This window comes from Rhamphochromis longiceps, linkage group LG1 (assembly GCF_057381845.1).
Source record: "Rhamphochromis longiceps isolate RC_006_pf linkage group LG1, R_longiceps_female_GT1.1, whole genome shotgun sequence".
NCBI classification, from domain to species: Eukaryota; Metazoa; Chordata; class Actinopteri; order Cichliformes; family Cichlidae; genus Rhamphochromis; species Rhamphochromis longiceps.
In genome coordinates, this window is record NC_140557.1 from 23,928,048 (window position 1) to 23,953,589 (window position 25,542).

The 25,542-nt window shown below is 38.8% G+C and overlaps 2 protein-coding genes across 2 annotated transcripts; one reads left to right on the top strand and one right to left on the bottom strand.

Moving 5' to 3' along the window:
* Positions 1 to 786: 786 nt before the first annotated feature.
* Positions 787 to 15,714, bottom strand: pkd1l3 (polycystic kidney disease 1-like 3). The gene is made up of 23 exons (XM_085411381.1): positions 15,336 to 15,714; positions 13,610 to 13,699; positions 13,486 to 13,511; positions 13,358 to 13,391; positions 13,106 to 13,215; positions 12,916 to 12,978; positions 12,108 to 12,266; positions 11,912 to 12,018; positions 11,709 to 11,832; positions 11,497 to 11,619; positions 10,274 to 10,493; positions 9,947 to 10,128; positions 9,613 to 9,843; positions 9,410 to 9,511; positions 6,445 to 6,623; positions 5,726 to 5,872; positions 5,438 to 5,640; positions 4,654 to 4,841; positions 4,325 to 4,457; positions 3,520 to 3,715; positions 3,179 to 3,407; positions 2,887 to 2,971; positions 787 to 1,743 (listed from the first exon to the last, which is right to left on the bottom strand). Exons 1-23 carry the CDS (start codon positions 15,664 to 15,666, stop codon positions 1,697 to 1,699), a joined length of 3,309 nt encoding a protein of 1,102 aa, XP_085267507.1. The 5' UTR covers positions 15,667 to 15,714; the 3' UTR covers positions 787 to 1,696.
* Positions 15,715 to 17,503: 1,789 nt separating this feature from the next.
* On the top strand, positions 17,504 to 24,805 carry dhodh (dihydroorotate dehydrogenase). Its single transcript, XM_085402740.1, has 9 exons — positions 17,504 to 17,615; positions 18,134 to 18,346; positions 18,429 to 18,628; positions 20,913 to 20,995; positions 21,326 to 21,513; positions 22,512 to 22,625; positions 22,975 to 23,128; positions 23,206 to 23,365; positions 24,312 to 24,805. The coding sequence occupies exons 1-9, from the start codon at positions 17,550 to 17,552 to the stop codon at positions 24,370 to 24,372; spliced, it is 1,239 nt and encodes a 412-aa protein (XP_085258866.1). The 5' UTR covers positions 17,504 to 17,549; the 3' UTR covers positions 24,373 to 24,805.
* The last annotated feature ends 737 nt before the right edge of the window (positions 24,806 to 25,542 follow it).

The window sequence follows — 25,542 nt, forward strand, 5'->3', positions numbered from 1 at the left end:
TACTTTACAATATAAAATGCCTTGAGGTTGCTGTAGTTTTGAATTGGTATGAGATGAATTTCTTGAGTCTTGTAGTCTGTGGTCACACCGTTTTACACACTTGTGATAATATTTGTGTTTTTCTGTGTGATTGAGCCGACTGTTTTTTAAACTGGTGTCCAAAAAAGACTCGAGAGTTCTGTTTCCAAGGGTTGGGATGCTGTTGAGATGAGTAGATCCCAACAAACTAAATGCGGGAGTGTGTTTGTAAATAGTAAGTGGACTGCTTCTTATATAGCACTTCACAATTCACACTCTGACGAACGCATCAGAAGCAACCTGGGGGTCAATGTTTTGGCCCACGATACTTTGGCATGTAGACTGGAGCAGCCAGCCACTGAACTCCCAACCTTTAGTGGACAATCTGCTCCACCTCCTGAGCCTCAGCCTGGGAAAATGTGGATGAACGTGTGTGGGAAGTACTAAAGCTGGGAGGTAGTTAATTTCTTTTTTTTATATTGAACTTATAAAATCATACATACAAAATTTGCAAGAGGTTTAGCAGTAATCATGCAAAGGTCTCAAATACCACCTTTTGGTTCCGCTTTCCAGGGTAATCTGGTGTGATAGTCTTTGTGCACTGATTATTTTACTAATGCAATGACTGTTAATTGTTATGTAAGCTGCTGGTCATCTCTGGGATTCACTAGGGATGCATACACAGATCAGCACATCTCTTTTTGACCTGAGTTCAATTTTATAAATCATTTAAACATTAAACATCAACTAAGCAACTGCAGATTTTACCAGAGAGCTGTTTATTGAAATTCACACATATAATACTACTGTATGACACCAGTGAATAAATAGTTTAAATCATTTGTGATTAAGCACAGAAGATCTAAGACAGGACAATCAGCTGTCTGAAGAACAGCTTGTATTCCCAAACCAAAAGCACAAACTTGAATGAGATCTGTTACATAAGCCTTTTAAACTGAGGACTGAATGAATCTCAAAGATGCAGCCAAGAGTGATAAAGAGGCATGAAACACACTTTCAGAATCAATTACAGTGACAGGAGTAAAATGAAAAATGTAATCAATTAATCATTAGCTCCCAGATGGGCAGCAACATAAAAGCACCTTCGCACTATTTCACACAACTTCATTTACAGCTATTAACCGTTAGAATCATAGGGAAGCATTTAAACAGAAAGCTGTGTTAAAGTTACTGAAAAATAATTCTTTGCAGGTTTTTTTTCTGTTGAAATTTCTCTTCTATTTCTCCTGGATCACTACTTTATTGGATAAAAGACAGCTTTTTTCACACTCGATGATAATAGTTCTTAACGTGTTTACATATGTCTGAATCTGTATATGTGTTTTGCACTAGCATTAAATGAATGTATCAACAGTTTTTTTAAAAAGGAAAAAAAATCTCTTTTTCTCATACGTAATCCTGGTGAATTTCACATACAAGAACAGTTATTTAATTGCCCATTATTATGACTCACAACTTCAAAAAGATTCTCATAGGCACTGGAACCTCTGTACACATACAAAACACCATGACGTGTAATGCAACTCTATATCCAGAAAGTAAAACTTACAATAAGTGCAAAAGATTTCCTAAGAAGCGGGGGGGGGGGGGGGGGGGGGGCATGTGTCGCAGCTGTGCATGTCAGAGGAGTCAGCTCATGTCGTCAAATGCAGTAACCTCACATTGTGTCCCTGCCGCTGTACTGTCTGCACTTTTCCTGTTGCTCTGTTAAATGGAGAAGACACAACTGTAAGACTCAAAGCACTTATCTTAAGCTCCGCAAAGGGTACATGGATACACAGATGCACGAGAGAAAGGTAACAGGAAAAGAAAAGGGTCAGTCCTTTATCGCAGTCAACAAAATTTTGGGTGTGTGTGATCTGCATGATTACATCAGAGCTCTCGGCAGCCAAGCTGAAAAAAGGGGAAAAGGCTTCCTTGGTCTGCTTCGTGAAATATGAATGAGACGGTTGCAGTAAATCTTTCCTGTGTGTTGAATAATATTTAGACACTATCTCAGGTTAATATGAATCCATATAATCTTTGCATGTTGGTAAATAAATTCTTCTAATTTGAAATATGAATGATTATTTTTACATGTACACGCAAAATAGGTTCATCCAACCTGTTTCATTTTCTGTGAATTAATGAAAACTTCATATTTTTTGATTTTAGGACAGCCTGGTGACCACCTATCTGACCCATTGTCCTCTGACAGGAGCTACAGGCCACAGGAATCATAATGCCAAGGCCATTTGGACTCTAAGTCAGTGCAAACATGTAAAATGAAATCAGTCCACCACAATTTTGCTTTTTGCAACAAATGCATCCTTGTTGCATCTACTAATTTTTATATATATTCATGAATCTAATTGTTTACATTCACTTGTATAAGACTGATACATACACAGATGCATAGTGTTATAGTGGACAATATGTTAAGAACTTTAATGCACTAAACAATAGCAGCTCTCCTAACATCATTATATTTTAGTACGGTGACAATAAGGCTTTCTAATTTTTTTTATTTTAAAAAAAGTACTCCAAAAAGAAAAGATACTGATTATACGCTGCTGAGAAAAACGTCACAAGTAGCACAAAGAGGTCATTAAAGAGAGTAACAAAAGTGACTTGTTATTACTAATACTACTAATGATTATTATCAAAGAAAAAAATGTTTATTTAATTTTAATATCTATAGTAAATATCTATAAAATATTATAAAAATATTTATAAAAGAGAAAAAATGGGTACTTTTTTGTAAATATAAAAAAATTATTCAACAAAAACATCACATCACAGTATATACTTAAAGCTTTGCACTGACCTGTTCTGGCTGCACAGAGACTACAGAACAAGTTTTCTTACCTAACAGGACTTGCTCAACTTCTTCACTCTCGTCTACAGCTACAGGTTTGAGCAGCAGGGCGAAAATCACAGCAACGCCTATCACCTGTGAGAAAAAGCAGACCGCACAAGAAACGAATAGTGTTGCATACACGTTTGCAGAAATTTCAAAAACAGAAACAAACTATAACATTCTGTAGAAACCCAAGTATCTTCAAATACATACATCATCTCAGAGTGTGACATGCAGGAAACACTTCAGATTATCAGCCAAGCGAATTGACTTTAAAAAAAAAGGATTTATTTTACCCACCTTTAGAGGCTGCAGAATAAAGATGCTTTCGAAAAGGGAGAGGCCCAGAGACATGACCCACTTGATGGACTTCTCCTTGCCGTACTGAAAGCCATACAACAAGGTGAAGAAAGTTGAAATGCCGCTGATGGACAGCAACAGGAACCAGCCTACAAACACAAACCACCATGGCAGCCAACAGCCCAGGATGGTCGTTGCCTTCTTCTTTGGCTTCTTCGCAGGAGGTGGGCTGGGTTGGGACGAGATGGACAGAAAAAACACACGCATGACGTACCAGTTCAGTATAATAGCACAAATAGCTCTGCAAATATTTTTGTCTCACTGGCAGTTGGAGTACTGACCAGTAGGCCAAGTGGCTGCTGAAGACCATCTCAGTCTTGTGAACCAGTGCGTTGGTGTAGTTGAGGGCCTGCTGGTACTGGTCTAGAGTCGCAAAGTATCTGAAATCCAGTTTCTCCAGGCACATCAGGAGATGACAGAGACTAGCTAGGAGAAACTTGCTGCAGTACACCAAGTGATGGTCGCTCTCACTCTCTCCTGAGAAAGATTTATATTCAAACATATACATAAGAAGGTAGTTACATTTCTCTTGAAGTTACCTCTTTCTGAGAAGAAAGGTAACACTACTGTCACACTACACAAGGCAGAAAAGTGCTGCTGCTTGGCCTGATCAGACAGAGGAGAAGTTATTTGCCTAAAACTCAATTTGAATAGAAAGAAATAGGTCCTAGCAGTGTGCTACATGGAAATCTTTAAAAGACACGTCTGATGGTATTGATGTTTTTTTCCTGACAACATAAAAAAAAAAGAAAATAAGCCTTAAATACAAGCGTCATGTTTCTCAGCACTGTTGTTTCTTTGAGATAGGTCTTTGAGATAGTTTTTAGATTGTTTGAAATAACTGTTGATGGGGTGAGAGCAAGGAAATAAGCGTTCACTAGCCGTCTTATTGGTTCTTCTCAGTTAGAGTAGCAACAAACTGCTGTATTCATAAGCTTATGCATCTTATGTACTCTTTTATTAGTTTAAGATCACTAATAGTATGTTGCTTATGTGTATTCATGTTAATTTGAGTATATTATAAACATTTTATCTGTCTCTTTTTTCTTTCTTTTGCTGAGATTAAAGTGAATGAAATAAAACTACCTTGCATGTGCTGAATTAATTCATTCAACCTGTCCAAGGCCGAGAAGAGATCAACAACGGACTCCAGTCTGTGCATCTCTAACATCTTGTTTCTTGGGCTCTTGCTCGCCAAAGAAATGATCTGCTCTACATCCTGTTGCAGGGAAGAACAACAAGTACTAAATTATACATGAGCGGTGCACTGTTTCACTGCATAGATAAGTATGTAATAGTAAAAGAGAAACCAGAGCTACACGGACTATGACATGGACTATATTCAAAAAACATCTCAGGCTTGCAGGTTCTGTGATGAGTACGGGTCATCTGACAAATATAAACATGTAACGCACCCTCAGCACAGTCGGTATGTTGAGTATGGGGGGTTTCACGTTCTCCTCAGGGTCAGCTTTTTTAGATTTTGGAACTATGCGAGGTTTGATGCTTCGAAAGATTGTGATGATGAGGATGTTGATTGGGAACATGAGGAGACCGGACTGCACGCCCACCATGAGGTCCTGCCAGGTCATCTTTATTGAACCTGGACAGACACAACAAAGGACACGGTGATGATGATGTGAAGCAACTAATACAGCTCCAGCTAATAACACCCAAATAAACAGCTGCAAACAGTAATGCAATGTTTTACTGCAGGGTTCTTTCTCAGTTGATTTTAACAGAAAGCTGTGTGCGACTGTTTGCTCTCTGACCTCGTGGAATCAACTTTACATTATTTCAGTTTGAATATTGAATATCTATCCATACAATAGAAAGGTGTGACTAAAGGTCACATCAACAGAAGATCCAAGTGCAGAATGTAAAAACTCAATAACACGTAGATCTGCTAAGAAAGCACCAGTTTTAACAGTGTTTGGCCAGGTGGAGTTAGTAAGGTTCTGAGTTTGGTGCACATCTGGATGCAAATGTGTTGTAGGTAATTATTAAGAACCAGTCATGTTCACCTTCGGCATGCAGCCTTGCTCCTAGATACAATCGCTTGTGAGCAGTAATCCTTATCCAAACACTGCTAATATTAGCACAAAGAGCAGGTTCCCCTCCTGAATTAAACTTTGTTGTTTGATGCTAAGAAACAGATGTAATCAGTAATCAAACAATAATCTAAGACTTTGTAATCACCAATTGAAAAGAGTACTGTTGAGTTTGGATCCACAGGCATGTTCCAGAAGGCGATGTTGATGGCCATGGTACAGAGCAGAAGGCACATGCAGCAAGAAACCCTCTGGGCACGTGTGAACGGGCTGCGTGAGGGAGGATCCACGATGGACACCCAGATGTGTTCGTCTCTAAAACCAGTCGATGTCCTGGTCTGGAAAATGTTCCTGAGAGAGGACGGAGAATAAATAATCACTTAATTTAAGCGATGTGATGAGCAATTTATTTTCAGCAGTGTAAAGGGACTCTAACCTGAAGCTGGCAACCTCGTTGACTTTTGCAGCATTGAAGGTTTTTTTGGTCATGCCGTCTCCGCGCTCAGAACTCAGCCAGCATTCACAAAAGAAGTGCCACATGTGTCGCGTTTGGAGGTCCTGTACAGTCATTTTGTTTATGTACCTTTAAAGAAAAAATATACAGAAATGAAAGATGACACATTTAACATTTACCTAAGGAATTAAAATCATGGAAATAAAAAGCAACATTGCAAACTAGGAGCACCAAAACAGAAAAAAAAGAATTCAGTTATTTAACTCGCCATACCATGTGAAAGAAACACTCACCAGACGTCATTAGTAGAACCCAAATCTATATATTCATAGCCACACTGTAAATCATACCTTGCTTTATCATCTATTTTACTCTAAATAGAGTCACAGTTAACAAAATGAGCATTATATTGCATTAAAGGAGACTTGAAACGAATAAATAAACCCATCAGGAAGGTATTTAAAGGCATTTTTAAGCACCTTAATGCACTAGTCCCTTTTGACTAGTCCCTTACCTGTATAATACCAAATCAATCCAAGTATAAAAAAAACACACAGCTGTCTGTGTAGTATAGTAGTCTTTAAATAGTTGCCAACTTTTCAACACGTATGAGAGAAAACATTCTCATTTCTGATGAAAAGCACTTCATCCTGATCTGACGTAACGCCAAACGATCTACTTTTTGCTGCTCATGTCCTTACCACGATGGATGACCTCCAGAGTTGTCGTGCTGCAGCCTGATGGTCTGCACTTCACCCAGTGGGAAGGGTGTGGTCAGCACGAAATAATCAACAGATCCTCTCTCAAACACTGGCTTCTCTGGGTCTGTGAGAGTGTGTACGTTACTCTCTGCTTCTGAGCCAATCAGCTTCACTGTGACCTGCGGGAGAGCACAGCGTACCGGTGAAGTGACCCAGACTGTATATACAGGGAGTGCAGAATTATTAGGCAAATGAGTATTTTGTCCACATCATCCTCTTCATGCATGTTGTCTTACTGCAAGCTGTATAGGCTCGAAAGCCTACTACCAATTAAGCATATTAGGTGATGTGCGTCTCTGTAATGAGAAGGGGTGTGGTCTAATGACATCAACACCCTATATCAGGTGTGCATAATTATTAGGCAACGTCCTCGAACAATCAAGCGTTTCATTCAAAATAGTTAACAGGGTCGCAAGAAGCGTGTGGAAAAACCAAGGCGCAAAATAACTGCCCATGAACTGAGAAAAGTCAAGCGTGCAGCTGCCAAGATGCCACTTGCCACCAGTTTGGTCATATTTCAGAGCTGCAACATCACTGGAGTGCCCAAAAGCACAAGGTGTGCAATACTCAGAGACATGGCCAAGGTAAGAAAGGCTGAAAGACGACCACCACTGAACAAGACACACAAGCTGAAACGTCAAGACTGGGCCAAGAAATATCTCAAGACTGATTTTTCTAAGGTTTTATGGACTGATGAAATGAGAGTGAGTCTTGATGGGCCAGATGGATGGGCCCGTGGCTGGATTGGTAAAGGGCAGAGAGCTCCAGTCCGACTCAGACGCCAGCAAGGTGGAGGTGGAGTACTGGTTTGGGCTGGTATCATCAAAGATGAGCTTGTGGGGCCTTTTCGGGTTGAGGATGGAGTCAAGCTCAACTCCCAGTCCTACTGCCAGTTTCTGGAAGACACCTTCTTCAAGCAGTGGTACAGGAAGAAGTCTGCATCCTTCAAGAAAAACATGATTTTCATGCAGGACAATGCTCCATCACACGCGTCCAAGTACTCCACAGCGTGGCTGGCAAGAAAGGGTATAAAAGAAGAAAAACTAATGACATGGCCTCCTTGTTCACCTGATCTGAGCCCCATTGAGAACCTGTGGTCCATCATCAAATGTGAGATTTACAAGGAGGGAAAACAGTACACCTCTCTGAACAGTGTCTGGGAGGCTGTGGTTGCTGCTGCACGCAATGTTGATGGTGAACAGATCAAAACACTGACAGAATCCATGGATGGCAGGCTTTTGAGTGTCCTTGCAAAGAAAGGTGGCTATATTGGTCGCTGATTTGTTTTTGTTTTGTTTTTGAATGTCAGAAATGTATATTTGTGAATGTGGAGATGTTATATTGGTTTCACTGGTAAAAATAAATAATTGAAATGGGTATATATTTGTTTTTTGTTAAGTTGCCTAATAATTATGCACAGTAATAGTCACCTGCACACACAGATATCCCCCTAAAATAGCTAAAACTAAAAACAAACTAAAAACTACTTCCAAAAACATTCAGCTTTGATATTAATGAGTTTTTTTGGGTTCATTGAGAACATGGTTGTTGTTCAATAATAAAATTATTCCTCAAAAATACAACTTGCCTAATAATTCTGCACTCCCTGTACTTGAAGGACCGCACTATTTTTGGCCTTGTGCAACAAACTGTGAAGACTTGACATAACCGGTGACCGAGGTTTCTAGAGGGATTTCATATGTAATTTCAAACCGGCTTCCATTAATTTAAGTACCTTCCCTCTTCTTGTAGATATAATATTAGTGCTTGACAAAATAATGTTAGGAAAACACAAGTTAACAATATTCTTTGACATGTAGTCCTTAGGAATTTCTTTCATACTTCTTCATTTATAGTTATCATAGTATTGTTGTTATAGTGAGTGACTCTGTCAACCTATCCAGTAATCCAGTGTCAGTGGGAAGTTGTGAGTTGGCTGTAAAATAGTCTTATTCATTAAAGACAGGTATGTCATCCTGTCTGAAAACAACACTAAGATGCCTGTCTGAGCGTTGAATCGGGTTTGTTTTCTGTAATCATCTCTTATCCGCAGTGATTGTGGTTTATAGTCTTCTACATGTAGTAAAATTTAAATGAGCCTATCCTTTAGGGAGGCGCCCATATTTACATAGTCCTTTTTCCGATGGCCGTGTTTGCTTCTTGTTTGCCTAAATGGAGCTTTTTTTTTTCTTTTTAACAAATATATTGACTTGTTTTAAATGTAAATGTTCTTTATCAACTAAATTCCCACTATAAACTGAACTGAATCCACTGCCTGTCTGTAAGGTAGTGATTGTCAGTGCTGCATGATACTGCAAATTTTGGTATCAATCTGATACCGTGTAAATACAGGGCCAGTATTGTGAAGATCGACACTTTGCAGGGGAAAGCAATGGGTCATGATGTATCAGATGAGTCATCATCAATTTGCAAATTCTAAACACATTTTAATGACCACTAAAAACTGTGATTTGTACTTTTCACAAAACTTAGTTAATGCAACAAAGCAATGCTTCGCAGCTTTTTGTGTATTTTGAAACTGCGACCTGGAATGTTGATGTGTCTCTAAAGCTATATTGTGCCATCAGCTACAAATAAAGACGTGACCATCAACACGAAAGGCTTCAGAGATTTTTAATAGAGCATGTTTGAGGTATATTTTTCATTAAAAGAATATTTAACACAGTTCAGTGGACTACATACTGAACTTAGAGGATACAAGCAAAGTATCAATCCTATTGTGATAGTATCAATAATACTAATACCAGCACTTGTATTAGTATTATTGATACTAAGCGCCTTGAGATGACTGTTGTTGTGATTTGGCACTATATAAATAAAACTGAGTTGAAATGATATTTTGATTGATCTGCCCATCTCTGCTGTCAGTGGAAAAAAGACTTACATTGGCACTGGTCCCAGCATTTCTGCGGCGTCCAGTTTGGATGCCGATCAGGTAGCTGTACTGTGCAGCTGGGTGATTGTCCTCCAAGAGTGTCATCTTTCTCTGATGGTTCAAAAACGTACAACATTGTGATGTTAAATAACATGAAAATATACATGCAAAAAAAGGCTGGATTTATGAAAACTGGCGGGAGACAGGCTGACCCTTGTGCGTGCCCTCCGGTCAGCATAGCAGGCCCACAGCAGTGTCATCAGGTAGAGTCCGAAAAATGCACACAGCAGGGCCAGCACCACATAGTTCTGATTCACAGTGGCAAACAGCTCTGCAGTGCGGGATATGTCGACGTAGTTTGGCATCACAAAGAAGGAGCTCCCAAAGATAGTGAGGTGATTACAGAGACACTGCGTTCGGTGCGGAGTGCTTTCTTTCCCCACCTGAGGAAAAACACAACACATGACTGACTGGTACTCACCTATGCTAGAATATTATAGTGCATGCAGAGCCAAATGATCAGATTTTATCCAGGGGAAAACATACCATACAGCCTTCAGTGCTCCATTTCTTTGCGTCTGTGTTCCAGTACAGGCACTTGCTCGTAAAAGTGGTGATCTTCAGGTTCATGTCTGGCTGCCATTCAGAATCAGAAACTCTTGTATCAATATACCAAATCCCAGGAGTCTTTTGTAACATCTCTGGTGTTATCATCCAGCGAAATCCCTCTAAAGCAAAAAAGCAAAACCCCCCGAAAACAAAACTTAAATATACTGCATAAATAAGTGTTTTTGCTATGATCAGTACATATAAATAATACCAGAGCGAGGTGTGGCCATTCTAGTGACCTAATATGACTTTGCTGACAGCTACCTGTGCGGTTCAGTACAGTTCTGTTGCTGTAGTTTGTGTTATTAGGAGGCAACCCATGAGACAAGAGGAGAACCAGTGACACATTCACATTGGGCTCCACGCCGAAGAAGATCGTCACATTAGGGTCTGAGACATTGAGTGTAGTCACCGATTTTGAGTTTTTCTCTAACACGACAGTAGTGTTGATCAGAGCTGCAGCATTTGGACGAGCCAAAAAGATCTGGTGAAAGGAAGGAAAGAATTTGTGGCATGAAGAAAAACATCTTATTTCAGTCTGGGTTTTAAAATTAAATATTCAGATGTTTTTGTTTTAAAGCAAGCTTCCTAGTATTAACCGACCCATCTTGATTCATATTTAATCGGTTATTTACTAGTTACATATTAGAAACGATTAAAACTATAAACCAGGCATCACTGAAAGCTTTACTGTACTTACACCTCCATTCTTCTAACTGTAGCTACACTAAGAATGTAAAAGTCACCTCCTGTGACAACTGACATTTGAAACAATTAGCAAATGAAGGAACTGCTGGTATTCCTTATTCAAAAATTAAATAAAACAAAAAAGTAAAACTATGACCTTAAATCATGTTATTTTAGTAAAGATAATTGACACTAATCACGATGTTTAAACAGTTAATTATTAACGTCATGTTATTGATGCATACGCATATAATTGATCTCATCTAAGTAATTGTGCCTTTGTGCTTCCAGTAGGTTATTGTGCACTTTCATACCTCCCGGTACTGATATTTTCAAAACTGACAATAAAACAAGATTTGCGATTAGATTTTTTTTCTTAATTTTTCTATAGCTGTGATGTCACTTTTGTAATTGCGTTGGGTGTGTTGACTGTGCGGAGAAATTTGATATTGGCAGGTGTGTTGGCAAAGAGGAGTTCAGGAAGACAGCATGTTTGGAGTACACTGAGGATGAAGGCTTGAAAAACAGTATGTAAGTTAAATGACTAAACATTATGAATTTTTGGACTTTGTATGTGATTATTTTGAACCGTTTTTATGTTGTTTGTTTTGTTTTGTGGCTTCATTGTCTGCGTAAGCATCTCAGCATGTTTATTATGTTTTGTCTAATTGTGTATTTATTTTTGTTTTTCTGTCTTTTTCTACTACAACTGCAAGACACTGCAATGTCAAAATGTCCACTGTATAATGAATAATGTCGACTGAGCTGTTCTCATACAGTAAGCAGTAAGTTGGCTGTACCTCCACCATCTCTGTCAGGTTTGCCACCTTAATGTCCTGCGTTCCATCACTAAGTGAAAGGCTGCACACACTCCCTGTTATGTTGTCTTCAGATGGATAGGGATTTTCATTGAACGTAGTCATCTAATAGTGACAAATGCTCAGTTAAACAGGCTGTGGATGTCAGCAAAGATAAAAACACTAATGATGATAACACACACACATACTCAGACCTGAGAGATGATGTTGTTGTACTTATTAAGCACTGGTCCAAGCACTGAATTTGAAGGGAGCTTAGCGGAATTGCCAACTTTTTCTGAACCCAGCACTGAATTGCCAATGTCAGCAGGTTTTTGTCTGATGGAGGGGAAAATTAATTTTATATGTAAAAGTTTTTAAAGCAGAGGCAAGTGACATTTTAAAGCAAAATACCCACGTTTTCTGATAAATGGTGCCCATTGGGTATTGCATGACAAATTCGTTCTCTCCTGATAGCAGGTTAGCAACTTTCGCTAAAATCTTAAAGACATCTCCAAACAAATCCTGGAGAAGAAAAAACATCATTCCAGTGTGAGAGCTGAAACAATAACAGAGACATTTATGTTGCTGGTGATGTAGTTACGTGAACTTACTTTAGGGTTTGGGTTGTTTTTAAGATCGCAGTTTTTCAGTGACAGACTCAGGATGGCACTGCTGCAGTTGAGGATGTGATTGAGTGTCTCGGTGTTGTTCAAAGCAAATGAGACGTTCAGTAACTCAACACTTTTCAACAAATTACTCACGAATGCTTTCTTTTGGAAGAAAAAGGAGGGAGAATTTAGCACAGCATGAATATAAAAACATGAGAATAAAACAGTAATGATGACAATATGGGCATATCAATGGAAATGTAGCAGCTCACAGAGCTGGAGGGAATTTGGGTGGAAAACCTGATAAGATATTTTATTACACCTCACCAAAAATCTCACTATGAAGGTAACCCTCTCACTTGCTGGAGAAATTGTGGAAATACAAATGCAAATCACTATCATATTTTCTGGGACTGTCATGTTATTAAAACTTATTGGAAGGGAATACATGCAGAAATACAAGAGACATTTGGAAGATATTTACCTTTGAAGACTAGAGGAAATATAAGTTATATTAATGGAAACAGAAACACACTCCCTACATGCCTTTTTTTTCCTTTGTATTTTTTATTTATTTTTCTGTTTTGCTTCTTTTTCTTTTTTCTTTCTTTTCTTTCTTCTTCTTTCATTCTTTTTGTATCGATATTTTAGTTGTTTAAATACAGAAAAAGGGAGGAGGATGTAGTAACAAATTGCTAAAGTTGATGGTATGGTACAGTGATTCCTAAATGTCAATTAAAAAAAATAACAGTACAAAACTAAAAACAGTAATGATGAAAGTGTTCTTGCTTTCGTAAATAAAGGTACCCACCCCGTTGCTATTTGTCGGTTCCCCTGGTGTCACGTCCATCGTATTTAGTACTCTGTCTGCATCCTGTCTCAGAAACAAGGGACAGCTTTTAACTCTGGGGTGCTTTTTTATAAAAAAAAAAAAAATTGTAATTCAAAGCTCCTCATAATTTATAAAAAAAAATGTTGATATGTAAAATGATTTGTCTCACCTTGAGAAATACGTTAATGTTTAAGGTACCCAAAGCTTTTTTAAGGATTGTTTGGATCGTTGGATCGTCAAGGTTTGGAATTAAATCTGAAAGTAGACCCCTTTTGTGCCCTGGAATCAAAGAGTATGTGATGTTTAACAAGGTCCAGTAAAAAAAAGAAAAGAAAAGGGAAAAAATAAGCGATACAACACTAGATTTATGTCATTTAGGGTGTTGAATAAGAAGACACAAATAAAGTGCATTCTAACTTACGAAGTTTGGTTGCATGGCTGGAAATTTCGGTACACTACAAAGAAAACATGAACAAGGTGGACAATATGAAAGCTGAGTCTTGGAGGCTTGCATGGCTTATTACTGCCTGTGAAATTTATTTGTCTTACCTTTGTGTTTGAGGGAGACTGTAAACCTTTAAAACACAAAGTTATGTTATGAATGAAAGAGCACAAATGAAGAATGAAAACAAATCTGGTTAGGTTAAAGCTCGGATCAGAAAGCTTCACGTACTGTGGGTGCAGAGGAAGCCTCTTTTCTTTTTACAGTCAGACGTTACGAGCTGGAGAGGATTCAGCTTCATGTATGTGCATGAGGTGTTTTCTGTTGAAAAGAAATGGCATTAGGAAAGGTTAGTTTTTGAGACAAAGGTTTAACAACGAGACAACAACTAACAGGGCTGCAACTGTCAATACACGGTTAATTATTTACAAATCAATAATTTATAGGTAAAATGTAAACAGATGATCCCAGAAGCCACATAAAGCCATGTGTAAAGTCTTCTCATTTCTTGCTTTATGTAATTAAAAACACACATTTGAATGATCATAACACAGGTGGATGGAGCAGATTTTCCTTTTTGATCCTGGTAGTGTTGTGGGAATCTTATGAGGCAAACATCTCATCGTAGAGATAATCCTTCAGGTACGGAAACTTATTTCTGCCACCATAAGTTAAAATTTTGTATTATTATCTAAACATTTTGACCTAATAACTTGAAATTTCAAGCTGTTTTCTCAACGCTTGAGAAACACAAAAAGTTTTCTTTGTTACAGATGTGGAAACAAATTTCCATATTCTGGAGACATGGGTGTAAAGCATAAAATATATAATCAAGGAGAAGAGTTATCAGCACAGGTGTTCATTTAGTTTTGAAGGATTTCATTTCACAGAGATTTCCTTATACCTTCATTCCTTGTCTACATCTACTTTCACTTCTAGACAAGAGAATATGCGCTCTCCCACAGCTGGACAATATGCAACCAGGCTATCCTCGAACCCTCTGCAGAAGACCTGCGGTTAGCTCATCGAGCTTTATTCAGGCTCTACCAAGCCTGACTCGTCTCACCCTCCAAAGCAGGCCTCGCATAAAGACGCAAAGTAAAAAAAACCTTAACCTAATCCCTCACAGGAAGCAAATAGTGTTGGAAATCTTATTGGGTAATTTATTTATTGTGATCTGCAAGTTTGTCTTATTTTATGACATGAATCTTCTTTAAAAAGCAAAACAAAACAAAAACAAAACAAAGCATTTACACACCCAAGGGAACATATTCAAAAATATTTAAATTCAATTGGTGCTGGTGACATGACAAAAATTCAAATGAAACCCAGCCTTTTCTCAGCACACAAACGTCATCAACCTCTCTTACATTTATGTCAATTTATTGTAATGTATAATTATTTCTTCTTAACGATATAGTGACCTGAACTTACTTTCAGGTCCTGGTTGATTTGAAAATGGCAGTATTTCAGTGAGAGACTCATGATGACACTGCCACAGTTAGTGAAGAGATTTGAGGGTTGTTTAAAGCAAACAAGACATTCAGTCTCTTTTTTAAGATTATTTTTATGGCATTTTGATTTTTTAGATAGTGGAGCAGTGAAGACAGACAGGGAAGTTGAGTGAGAGAGAGAAGGACTTACTTGCTCACAGAGTGGGCTAAACTGACAATCGACATTCAGTATCTTATTGCTTGCCAACAAAACTATTGTGATTAAACCATTAGCAACCCCCCCCCCCCTCCAAAAAACCCCCCCAAAAACCAAAAAAACCCAAAGCACTGGTGATTGATCAATTCAAACAGACAAGTATTACTTTTTTCTTTTCTTCTTTCCCAACGTCTGTCAGACATGCCTTCACTTGAAAACTCACAGGCCACAAAAGCACAATAACCTGTGCAACAGAAAATAAAATTACGGCACCAAAATGCATGTTGTGTTTGTGTATTTTACTTACTATCGGTGGATTTCCAGTTATCCTCTCCAACTGTCTTTTCAAGCCACCATGTGTGATTGAAGTTGGTGTTCCAGTCTTGAGTTATGTTGTCCAAGAAGATTTTGGTTGGGTTGTTCATCACCTTCAGGAGCTCTCCTCCTTGCTTTTCACAGCTGCTCCTAGCCTGGGAATAGGTTTTCGGTTCTCCAACAAACTCGAAACATACATTTCTGAAAACAAATTCACAGTTTGCCGTGAAGTTGTTTCCTGGACAGTTCTCGGTTCTTTCAGCTACACACAGAAATCCAGCTGAAATCCACACAAAGACAGCTGTCCGGAGTACCGTATCCATTGTTATTGTTCTGTGGAGAGCACGAGCGCTTAGTGCTGCTCGAACTGTGGCTGGAACAGATACTGAGCAAGGTCACTTCAATCCATCACATGAAAATCAGAGAGCTTTCTCCAGAGAAACCCTGCATATGTTCTTAATACATTAGGAAAATCACCCGAGACACTCAAACAAGATGCAAACTGAAGGAATCACTCGGTGTCATTAAAGGCCAGTCAGGCTGACCTTCTAAGAGTAAGGACAATTCCATTGTTTGATTTGCAGTTAACAGTAAAAACACTTTATTCCATTACAATGACATTTTCCCCCCAAAATAATTCTTGAATCAACGCTTGCCTGTCTTCGTGTTGACTTTTTGTGAGAAGCATCTTCTTATTAGTCGTTTGCATTTTCTTTTCTTTCTTTGTCTTCTTTTTGCTTTAGCTGTCCATTGTTATGATCCCTGTAGTCTACTGTTGTTCAGTATTACCCTGTTGTTACCAGAAGTTATGAAGTTTCATTCTCATATGCACAGTGGAGATAAACACAATGGTTTACAATGTACAGTGAAATTCTTATTTTGTCAGTCTCCCTTCACACAAAACAATTATAGCATTCTAATAAAATAACAATAAAGATCCAAGAAATTTACAAAGGAAAATGATTTATTACTTATGATAATGATTAATTAATTAATGATTTATTATTATTTATTACTATTAAATAATTTATTACTTATGCTTATAAGTAATAAATATGCAAAAAAAATTAAATGAGTTTAAAGAAATGCCTTGAGCTAGTCTGGAAATATATCTGTCCCAGCAACAGCAGAATATAATAATTACAGTAGCAGTGAACAGTAGTGATGGGGTGGGAGAGGGTTGTGCTGACATATTCAGGAGTCTGATGGCCTGTGGATAGAAGTGAGAGTCTTTTAATCATTCATTTCAGCCTTCTGTACAGTTTACCTGAGGGCAAATGTGTGAACAGGCTGTGTTGTGGGTGAGTATTGTCTTAACAACCCTGCTACTGTAAAGTGATGTACTGTGCAGTTTTTTACCACATGCTTTCCTGAACAGTGTACATCTGTAGAAGTTCCTGAGGACTTTGTGCAATTTTTTGTGTTTTTTTCAGTGGAAAAAAAATCACACTGATGGTGTAGAAGTCTGACAAAAACTGTATGTATCAAATATGATACACTAGGGGTTAAGAGGTTAATACTTAATCAGGTCTCTCTTCTTAAATTCCTTGCCTATTCCCTGTCTAAGGCATTATAGTTAACTAATACTAAACTAAAAAAATTACTTAATTAAATAAAAATAAAAATTTGACTTTTGAAAAGAATATATAAAATCAAAAGAGTTTGATGAATTTGGAAAACTAAAATTAAATTAAATTAAATTAAAATGAGGAAATATCCTGAGTTTTATTTCATGTTAGTCTGGTATTAATTTTATTACAGTACACCTAATGAGGCTTAGATGAACATGTTTATTAAGACTTTGTGTACAACAGACTTGAACTACTTTCAAGAAATTCTGTGTTTTTATTGTACTGCTTTTCCTAAGTCTTGTCCCCAACATATGCTCTCCATACAATAATAAAGCATAAAAATTAAATAAGATTAAAAAAATAATACTAAACTTTTTCACAACAATAAAAACTAAACTGAAATGAGAAAATCCACTCTGGAAACCAACTGACACTAGACTGAATAAAAAATAGAGGCTATTAAAAAAATAATTACCAAAAAAAACCTGTATTAAATCTAATACACACGTAATGTAGTGTAATGCACGTCAACTTTAATCACCCGTGGTATCTGAGAATGTCACTGTCCGCCCGCCCATGATTGAAATGTCGCGAGATGATGTGCCGGAAGTTAACACCGCGTGGGTTTGTGTAACATGTTAGGAAATACATTCAATGCCCTTTATTGCGAAGGCAAAACTGCGTCTATGGCGGGATTGAAGGTAACGTCAGAGACCGTGGACAACAGAGTTTGTCTGGCAGGGTTTCAGCGTCGCAGCGATACTTGTGCTCCTGTTTGCTAGCTCGTTTTCTCTGCCTGAAAGTAATATTACTGTAAAACACTCCAGGTCGTCTCTTCTCGTTTTACTGCGTAAACACAGGCATGCAATGAATGAGTTGTTATTGGGTTTATTTGCATTTACTCTAAGAAAGCTGAACAAAGTCTGCTGTTTAAGTTTTTTAATGCGTATCTTGCATCTACTACTGACAGGGACCAAACCTGACCTCAAAAAGTAAAACTAATTTTTTTTTTTTTTTTACTAATAATACTTTATTTTTTGTCCATTTGAAATGCATTTTCGTATTAAAACACACATGAGTGAGGTATGTGTTTGATACCACACATCAATTTGTATTGTGTCTGTTTATTCAACCCCAGATTGTGTCATTGTAAACAGAGTGAGTAGTCGTATTGAACTCTTAGCAGTCTGGTCACATGATGTTTATCACCGTTCAACAGAAAAAGTTAAAAGAAGCCGTGAAGGTCATCAGCTCAGGTAGCCTCCTGTTCGCTTCCTACCTCACTGTGACTGGAGATGAGCGTTTCTATGCCAACCAGCTAATGCCCCTGCTGCAGAGGATTGTGGGGCCTGAGACAGCCCATGTGCTGGCAGTGAAGATGATAGGTTTGGGTCTGGTACCTCTGAACCGTTACCAGGACCCTGCGTCATTGGTAAGCATGTCACAGGGCTGTCTCCTCAGTGGGTTGCATGCGCTTCTGGACTTCTCTAAGGGTTTGTTCTGTTTGTCTGCAGGAAGTCAACGTCCTTGGGTTAAAGTTCAAAAACCCGATTGGGATTGCGGCCGGCTTCGACAAGCACGGAGAAGCCGTTGATGGCTTGTACAAACTGGGCTTTGGCTTTGTTGAGGTGGGGACAGTTACTCCCAAACCTCAGGAGGGGAACCCGAAGCCACGCGTGTTTCGCCTCACTGCAGATAATGCAATAATCAACAGGTGAGGTTGGAAGTGCTGCACCACAGTTGGTGCTTTAAAAGGCCTGTTTTATGTCTTTAGGTTGACATACTTAGCTGAAAGTAAAAAGTGATGGCTCATGGTTCTGTGTGTGTTTTATGTCTAATAACCTTATCTTTAGTTGTAAATAGTCTGTAATCGACAGGATTTATGAAGGAGTTTTACAATTTTTTGGATGAACATCTTTGTAGAACTGTTAAGTTTGTTAAGTTCTATTTGTTGTCATTCCTGATGCCCTTTTGGCTGGATTGCTCTTGAAAAAGAGATTTTAAATCTCAGTGAGACTTAATAAATAAAGAATATATTAAATCTCTTTGCCGAGCACTGATTGCAGCTTTTATCTTGTGACAGAAATGTCCTTTGTTGTTCAAAATGACAACATGTCGTTCATGAGCGATATGAGAGATCATTTGCAACTGTTTAAACACAGACAACACTGCCACTGAGGTTGTGGGCAGTATTCTCCTGAATGGTAGGTGTCGTAAATTGTCCAAAACCGCAGCATCAGTGTTGGTGTGTGACGTCACTTTTGGCGTGCGCTTACGACAATGATGACGACAACAGGTGTTGTGTTTTTGATGCTGTTTTTGGCCAGTCGTGTACCTCACCACAGCCATGTCGAAGACACGAGTGTATGCTCATGTTGGTTTTTACCGTCATGTCAGTGAGTTTCCCAAATTATTCAGAGGGCAATGATGCAACAGCTAGGAAAGAGAAAATCTTTTCTCTGCTTTTTTGACTTACATTAGTGCTGATGCTGAGGTTTTGTCTGTGTAGTGACACCTGTCATTCAGGACGATACAGCAGCAAGTATAGGACACTCAGCGCCAATATAAATAATATCACTGGCTTGTAAGTAACCTGTCGAACTCTTATGTAAATGCACATCACACTGACATCAGAGGTGGGAAGTAACAAAGTGCAAATACTTAAGTAGAATTTTCAGGTACCTGTACTGTACTTGAGTATTTATTTTTCAGACAACTTACAGCTTATGTGTAATTTGAATCACATATTGGATCTGTATTTGATGTGTTTTGCAGTAATTTGGTGAATTAAAGGTCTGTGTTGGACTGGGCCACAGTGGTGCTCATGCTCACATTTAGGTTACATAGCAGAGATTAAATTGCATTTACAATGAGGATACTTACATTAATTCACTGAATGAATTAAGCGAAGAAAGTCTGTACTTTTGCCACATCTGCTGTTCATATCCTTTAGTGCAGCGGTCCCCAACCTTTTTTGTGCCACAGACCAGTTTATGCCCGACAATATTTTCACGGACCGGCCTTTAAGGTGTCTCGGATAAATACAACAAAATAAAACTAGTACCAGTACCGAAAAAAAGAAGATTTATTCATAACACACGTGAAAAGACCCAGGAAAACCGAGTTAACAATAAAAACGATAACAAAATAATGCTGAAAACCGATAAAAACCCTGAAAACCATACATTTCACACCTGAGCCTCAACTCTCGCGGCCCGGTGCCAAACGACTCACTGACCGGTACCGGTCCGAGGCCCAGGGGTTGAGGACCGCTGCTTTAGTGCATTTGCCAGCCTAATCCGGAAGCAGAGGATGTTTGCTTGTAGAAAATACTAGAAAGGTAGAATGATGTCAAAAAGTAAGCCAGATATTAGTTATACTGATACTTGCACTGGATGTTTGCAGGTCTGAGCATATACAACAAACAAGCATTAGTAATTCATCACTGGATTTTTTTGCATTAAATTACATGTTTCTGAGATGATTATAGGTTTTTCTTACATAGGTAGAGATTTCATGCACTCATGATTTCAAAGATGTTTAATATGATGTCGAAATGTCAAAGGTCAGCTTGACTGTCACATTATCATGTCTTGTACAAAATTACGTGCCATAACAAACCTATAGTTTTTTGACTGTATGTGACATTTGGTCAGTTAATTACATTCTTTACTAAACAGGGTGTGTGTGTGTGTGTGTGTGTGTGTGTGTGTGTGTGTGTGTGTGTGTGTGTGTGTGTGTGGACAGACATGATTTTAACCCTCTCCAGGCAGACGTTGCAGATTTGCAACAGTTAAGAACTGACAACCTGATTACCCCACATACATATTTTATGAGTTTCTTTTACTCAGAAGTACCACTGCAGGACTTGGTTGTGCATTAGCAACAAAAAACTTAATTTGGGCCTGAGAGGGTTAAGCTTCAGTTTGTCTGTTGGTACGTGCATAGAGTTTAAGCCAATGTTTTAACAGGGGTTTTTTTACCCCCTCTGTGTGTAGATATGGATTCAACAGCTGTGGTCTGGCAGAAGTACACACGAGGCTGAAGGCCAGAGAAGAAACACAGCAAGGGCGAAGTAAAGGTTAGCAGATTCTCTTTGTATTCTCTGAAGTACTGTAAATGTGGCACCAGAGATTACATAGTTCACTTTCATTTAGATCTTACATACTTTTGTTTTTTTGGTGGCTTGAGATGTGGGATGTCAGCATTAAATTATGTATAAGGTTAAATATGTTTTTAATGATCTTGACCTTTCCTCATCTTGTATTTTAATCACGCCTGCATACTTACTTAAATCTCATTTAGCACGTCAGCAGCTTGTGCCCCAGTTGAGTCATGTGCCTGATGATGCAACCTGTGTCTGTGTTTTCTGAACTTTCCTGTTTGTGTGTGTGTGCATGTTTGTTTATAGCTGGCCTTCCCCTCGGCATCAACCTGGGGAAGAACAAGCTGTCACAGGATGCGGGGACAGATTATCTGGAGGGCGTGAAAGTGCTGGGCCCGCTGGCCGACTACCTGGTGGTCAACGTTAGCAGCCCTAATACACCAGGTCTCCGGGATCTACAGGGCAAGGCTGAGCTTCGCCAGCTTCTGCACACAGTAGGACTACAGAAGTGATAATTGAATTGCAAACACTGAGAAGCACAAACAAATCCTCACCGGCATATTGGTGCAGTGATTAATGGACGCATGCCATGTAATACAGTTTATAAGACAATAACATTTGTAAGAAGCAGTTCTAACAAGCCTGAAGTTGATAATTTGGTATGATCACCTCTATTCTTCAACATAACCTGTCTATCTTTACTAACCTGTAGACTACACTCTTGAAAAGTGACGATGAGGATGCTATTCAAGGCTGAAGTTATAATCCACAACCTCACTGCTAGATGCCACTAGGTCATATGTGCTGCTCTTTTGACGTAACAGTTTGTAGTTTTTTGTAACTTGAACACAATGCTTTGAATCTGACCTGTAGCCATGTGCTAATTTTGCCTTTGTGTACTGAAAAATGGTTTCAACAGTGATTTGTTCAGCTGATATTTGTATAATCGATAGTATTTCTCCCGTGTTGGTTTTGCTTTAACTTCTACAGCTTCCCCAGCTGTAGTATTTCCCCCCCACACCCACCACCACCCTCCTCCACCCACACCCCTCCAGTGAGAAGCAAATGTTGTTTTCCCCTGCAGCAAAAGGGGAAAATAAGTCAAGGACAGGGTTAATGAATGTCACAGAACTGCGACATCTGTGATAAAAGCTTCATGCCCCATCAGCACCAATTTGAGTACTCATTGGCTTCACTGGTTCAGATTGGGTAGTGATGGGTAATAATGGAATTTTAAAAAAGGCATTTTTATAAACTCCCCGTTAGGTTGACTGAAAATAATTAGAAAGGCATTCAAGTGGATTTGATGGGTATATGTTAGGTATTCAATGTAATAAAATCTGTAGCTCCAAAGTCTCTTTTCTGTACATCAGTTCTTGAACCATAGGCTGTATTTTTAGCCCTTCCTATTTCCAAGGCTTTAGATCTTATGCCACAGTAAACCATCTTTCTAACTAGTCTCTCTACCTCATCACTTGCACTATCTGCTCAGGTGCAGAAAGAACGTGATGCCCTGCAGGAACAGCGTAAACCTCCCGTCCTGGTGAAGATTGCTCCTGACCTAACTGCCCAAGACAAACAAGACATTGCTGATGTCGTCACTGAGGTGGGAATCATTGTTATGTCTAAAGTAAAACATGCTTTATCTAAAAACTAAAAAAAAAAAACAGCCTTAACTCTGCGTAAAGCTTCACATGGCTCCCTTCCTCCTCTGTGCTCGGGTAACCTTGTCACTACTTCAGTAGGTTTTTGTGCTCATTGGAGCGGTGAGGAGTTGCACTTTAGTAGATGTGACATTGAGGACGGAACAGAAAGCGAATCACACTTTGTCTCTTTCTTTGTCACTGAGTATTTCACATCAGAGGTCACTCGCATACATACATCAGTTCTGCTGCTGTAGGTGCCGCCACCTGTGACACCTACTTTCTATCTCCGCTTATGCTCTGTGTTTCCAGCTGGGAGTGGATGGTTTAATGGTGTCTAACACCACTGTGTCAAGGCCAGAGACACTTCAGGACCCAAATAAGTCTGAGGTTGGAGGGCTGAGTGGAGAACCTCTCAGAGACCTCTCTACTACAACTGTCAGAGAGATGTACAACCTCACCAAAGGTACGGAGTTATGTCCATCTCCCTCAGTATCGACTGTGCATATAAAGTAAATTTCCTGTATGTTGTTATTATTGTAGGTAAAATACCAATTATTGGGATTGGCGGTGTTGCTAGTGGGCAGGATGCAATGGATAAGATCCGTGCTGGTGCATCATTGGTTCAGCTCTACACTGCTTTGACCTATCAGGGTCCACCTGTAGTGATAAAGATAAAGCGAGAACTGGAACAGCTTCTTAAGTGAGTATGAAAATAACCATTAAGGCCGAGTTCTCAAGTGAAAGGTTTAAGAATTTTTCTGGTGTTTTTAATAGTTTATTTTAAGAGTTGTTCTTGTTTAGGACACATTTTTCTTAGAACTATTGGATGTTGTTCCTACTGTTTATAAATTTTAATTTTAGTGTAGGGACACAAGAATTGTGACTGTCTGGGCTGATATGCAAGCTTGTAGAAACAGAATAGAGGCTTCAAGTACAACTTCACTTAGTTTGAAGGTGAACATAGAAGGAAAAATAAAAAATCTGAAGATGTTAAAGCTCCAGGAATGGTTGTAGTATGAAGAAACACAAACTTGTGTGTTCTGTATTAACACCAATGAAGATTGTATTCATACTATAAGTTTTGCTAAAGGTTTAAACTCTTTAGCCAATATCCATGTTGAAATAAGAGTTTGGCGATACTTTATCGTTCACTCCTCCCTGTGTGTTTTAAAACCTCTTCATCCCCCCCCTTTTTTAAAGCCAGTGTAAAGGTGTGTTAACATGATAACAGACATACAGCAGCCAGTAGATGACATCTTTTTTTGCCTACTAACTACTCTACTATGTAGCCAGGCTGATGTGATATACCGATATTTAGCTGCTAGGTCGGAGGATCCTTATTTATATATGATTGTTTAAAGTCTGAGACAGCAGCAATCACCAGCCCCCAAAAACTTCCCTTTCATTGCATTTTCAGAAGAACTTTTGTACATGCATACAGCAACCATTTAACCAGACTGTATCACTCCTCAGTTTTATCAGTACCTTTGTTGGCACACCTCAGCAAGGCATGAAACAGCTGTGCCTAAAATCTTATGTTATTACGGGATACAAATTTGGAGCACAGGCTTCCATCAGTTTATTCCGGTCCTTTTGCTTCTCAGGACAAATACTTATAACCTACGCTGCTGTGTCTGCTTCCACAGAGATCAGGGTTTCAGCAGTGTGTCCGAGGCAGTTGGAGCTGATCACAGGCAGAGCAGATGAGTCGACTCCTAAGCAGAGCCCACATCGGGAGATGGGGGATTGCTAACGTAGCCAGCCGTGGCTCCTGAACTGGGGTGAATCCGGAGTATTTATTATCCGTCCATCTTAATTTCCAGGGTGGAGTACACATTATGGTCTGAAATCACAGTAAAAACCAGTAAGTGAGTAATGATCAGTGTTTTATGTTGTCGTAAGTATTAAGAACCTGAGATCTGTACCTTGATTTCAGACATTCAGACTTTGTTACAGTGTAACAGCAGTTGGTGTTTCTCACATGCAGGCCTAAACCTTTCAAGCCCCACAACTGATTTTTAATGATGCAAACTTTTCTTCAGTGTGAAGAAAATCATTGTTTGTGATGCAGAGTATATGACCTTGAAACATATTTGTAATGGTATTGTGTGAAAATAAAATCAAAGACTTTAAAGGCTCAGATACCATCAAGTCATTTATTTTGCTCTGAAACATCACAGGAGCATCCTTGAAGGACTTGAACTGTTTCATGGTGGAGCTTCAAGTTACAAAGAAGAATGCCCTGAACCTGACAACATGCACCAAGTAAAACGGATAGTTTTGTTATTCATTTCCCTGCTCAGAGAATGTCGTGATTTTACTTCTAAGTGCAAAACTAAAATATTCAGTAACCAATGAGCCACAAAGGCCAGTATTCAGGAATTGCTGGGCTGATAAATTTTCAGAGCGCTTGTTTTGTTCTGGTGTATTCTGAATATGTGCTTTGAAACGTTTGCAGGTGACGCATTAGAAAGATTCTAGACTTATTTCTGATTCAGTGTGTAAAACGTACCTTTTTCACTTCAAAGATCAAAACCCAACTTGTGTTCTGAAAGGTAACCACTACTGAAAGCCCATGTTTATCACTATCCAGAGGATCCAATAAGCTGAATGTGTTGACTTCTCATGCTAACAAAAATGAAGTTTTACGTCATCTTAGAATCTGTTTTCAGTGCTGTGTGTGTGTGTGTGTGTGTGTGTGTGTGTGTGTGTGTGTGTGTGTGTGTGTGTGTGTGTGTGTGTGTGTGTGTGTGTGTGTGTGTGTGTGTGTGTGTGTGTGTGTGTGTGTGAGTGATGGGGATTGGAACTGACTTAATAAATTGTTTTGGCATGTTTTATATAAATGTGGAGATATAAAGGTCTTAATAATGGAATAAT

What these genes read in the sequence shown, in the direction of transcription:
- pkd1l3 (XM_085411381.1), bottom strand. Translation starts at nt 15,666, where the DNA reads ATGGATACGGTACTCCGGACAGCTGTCTTTGTGTGGATTTCAGCTGGA. An exon ending in ACCTGACAGAGATGGTGGAG is followed by an intron (nt 10,494 to 11,496) that starts GTACAGCCAACT and finishes TCCTTTCACCAG; the next exon opens with ATCTTTTTGGCTCGTCCAAA. An exon ending in ATGCTGGGACCAGTGCCAAT is followed by an intron (nt 6,624 to 9,409) that starts GTAAGTCTTTTT and finishes GCTCTCCCGCAG; the next exon opens with GTCACAGTGAAGCTGATTGG.
- dhodh (XM_085402740.1), top strand. Translation starts at nt 17,550, where the DNA reads ATGTTAGGAAATACATTCAATGCCCTTTATTGCGAAGGCAAAACTGCG. An exon ending in ACAGCAAGGGCGAAGTAAAG is followed by an intron (nt 20,996 to 21,325) that starts GTTAGCAGATTC and finishes GTTTGTTTATAG; the next exon opens with CTGGCCTTCCCCTCGGCATC. An exon ending in GAACTGGAACAGCTTCTTAA is followed by an intron (nt 23,366 to 24,311) that starts GTGAGTATGAAA and finishes CTGCTTCCACAG; the next exon opens with AGATCAGGGTTTCAGCAGTG.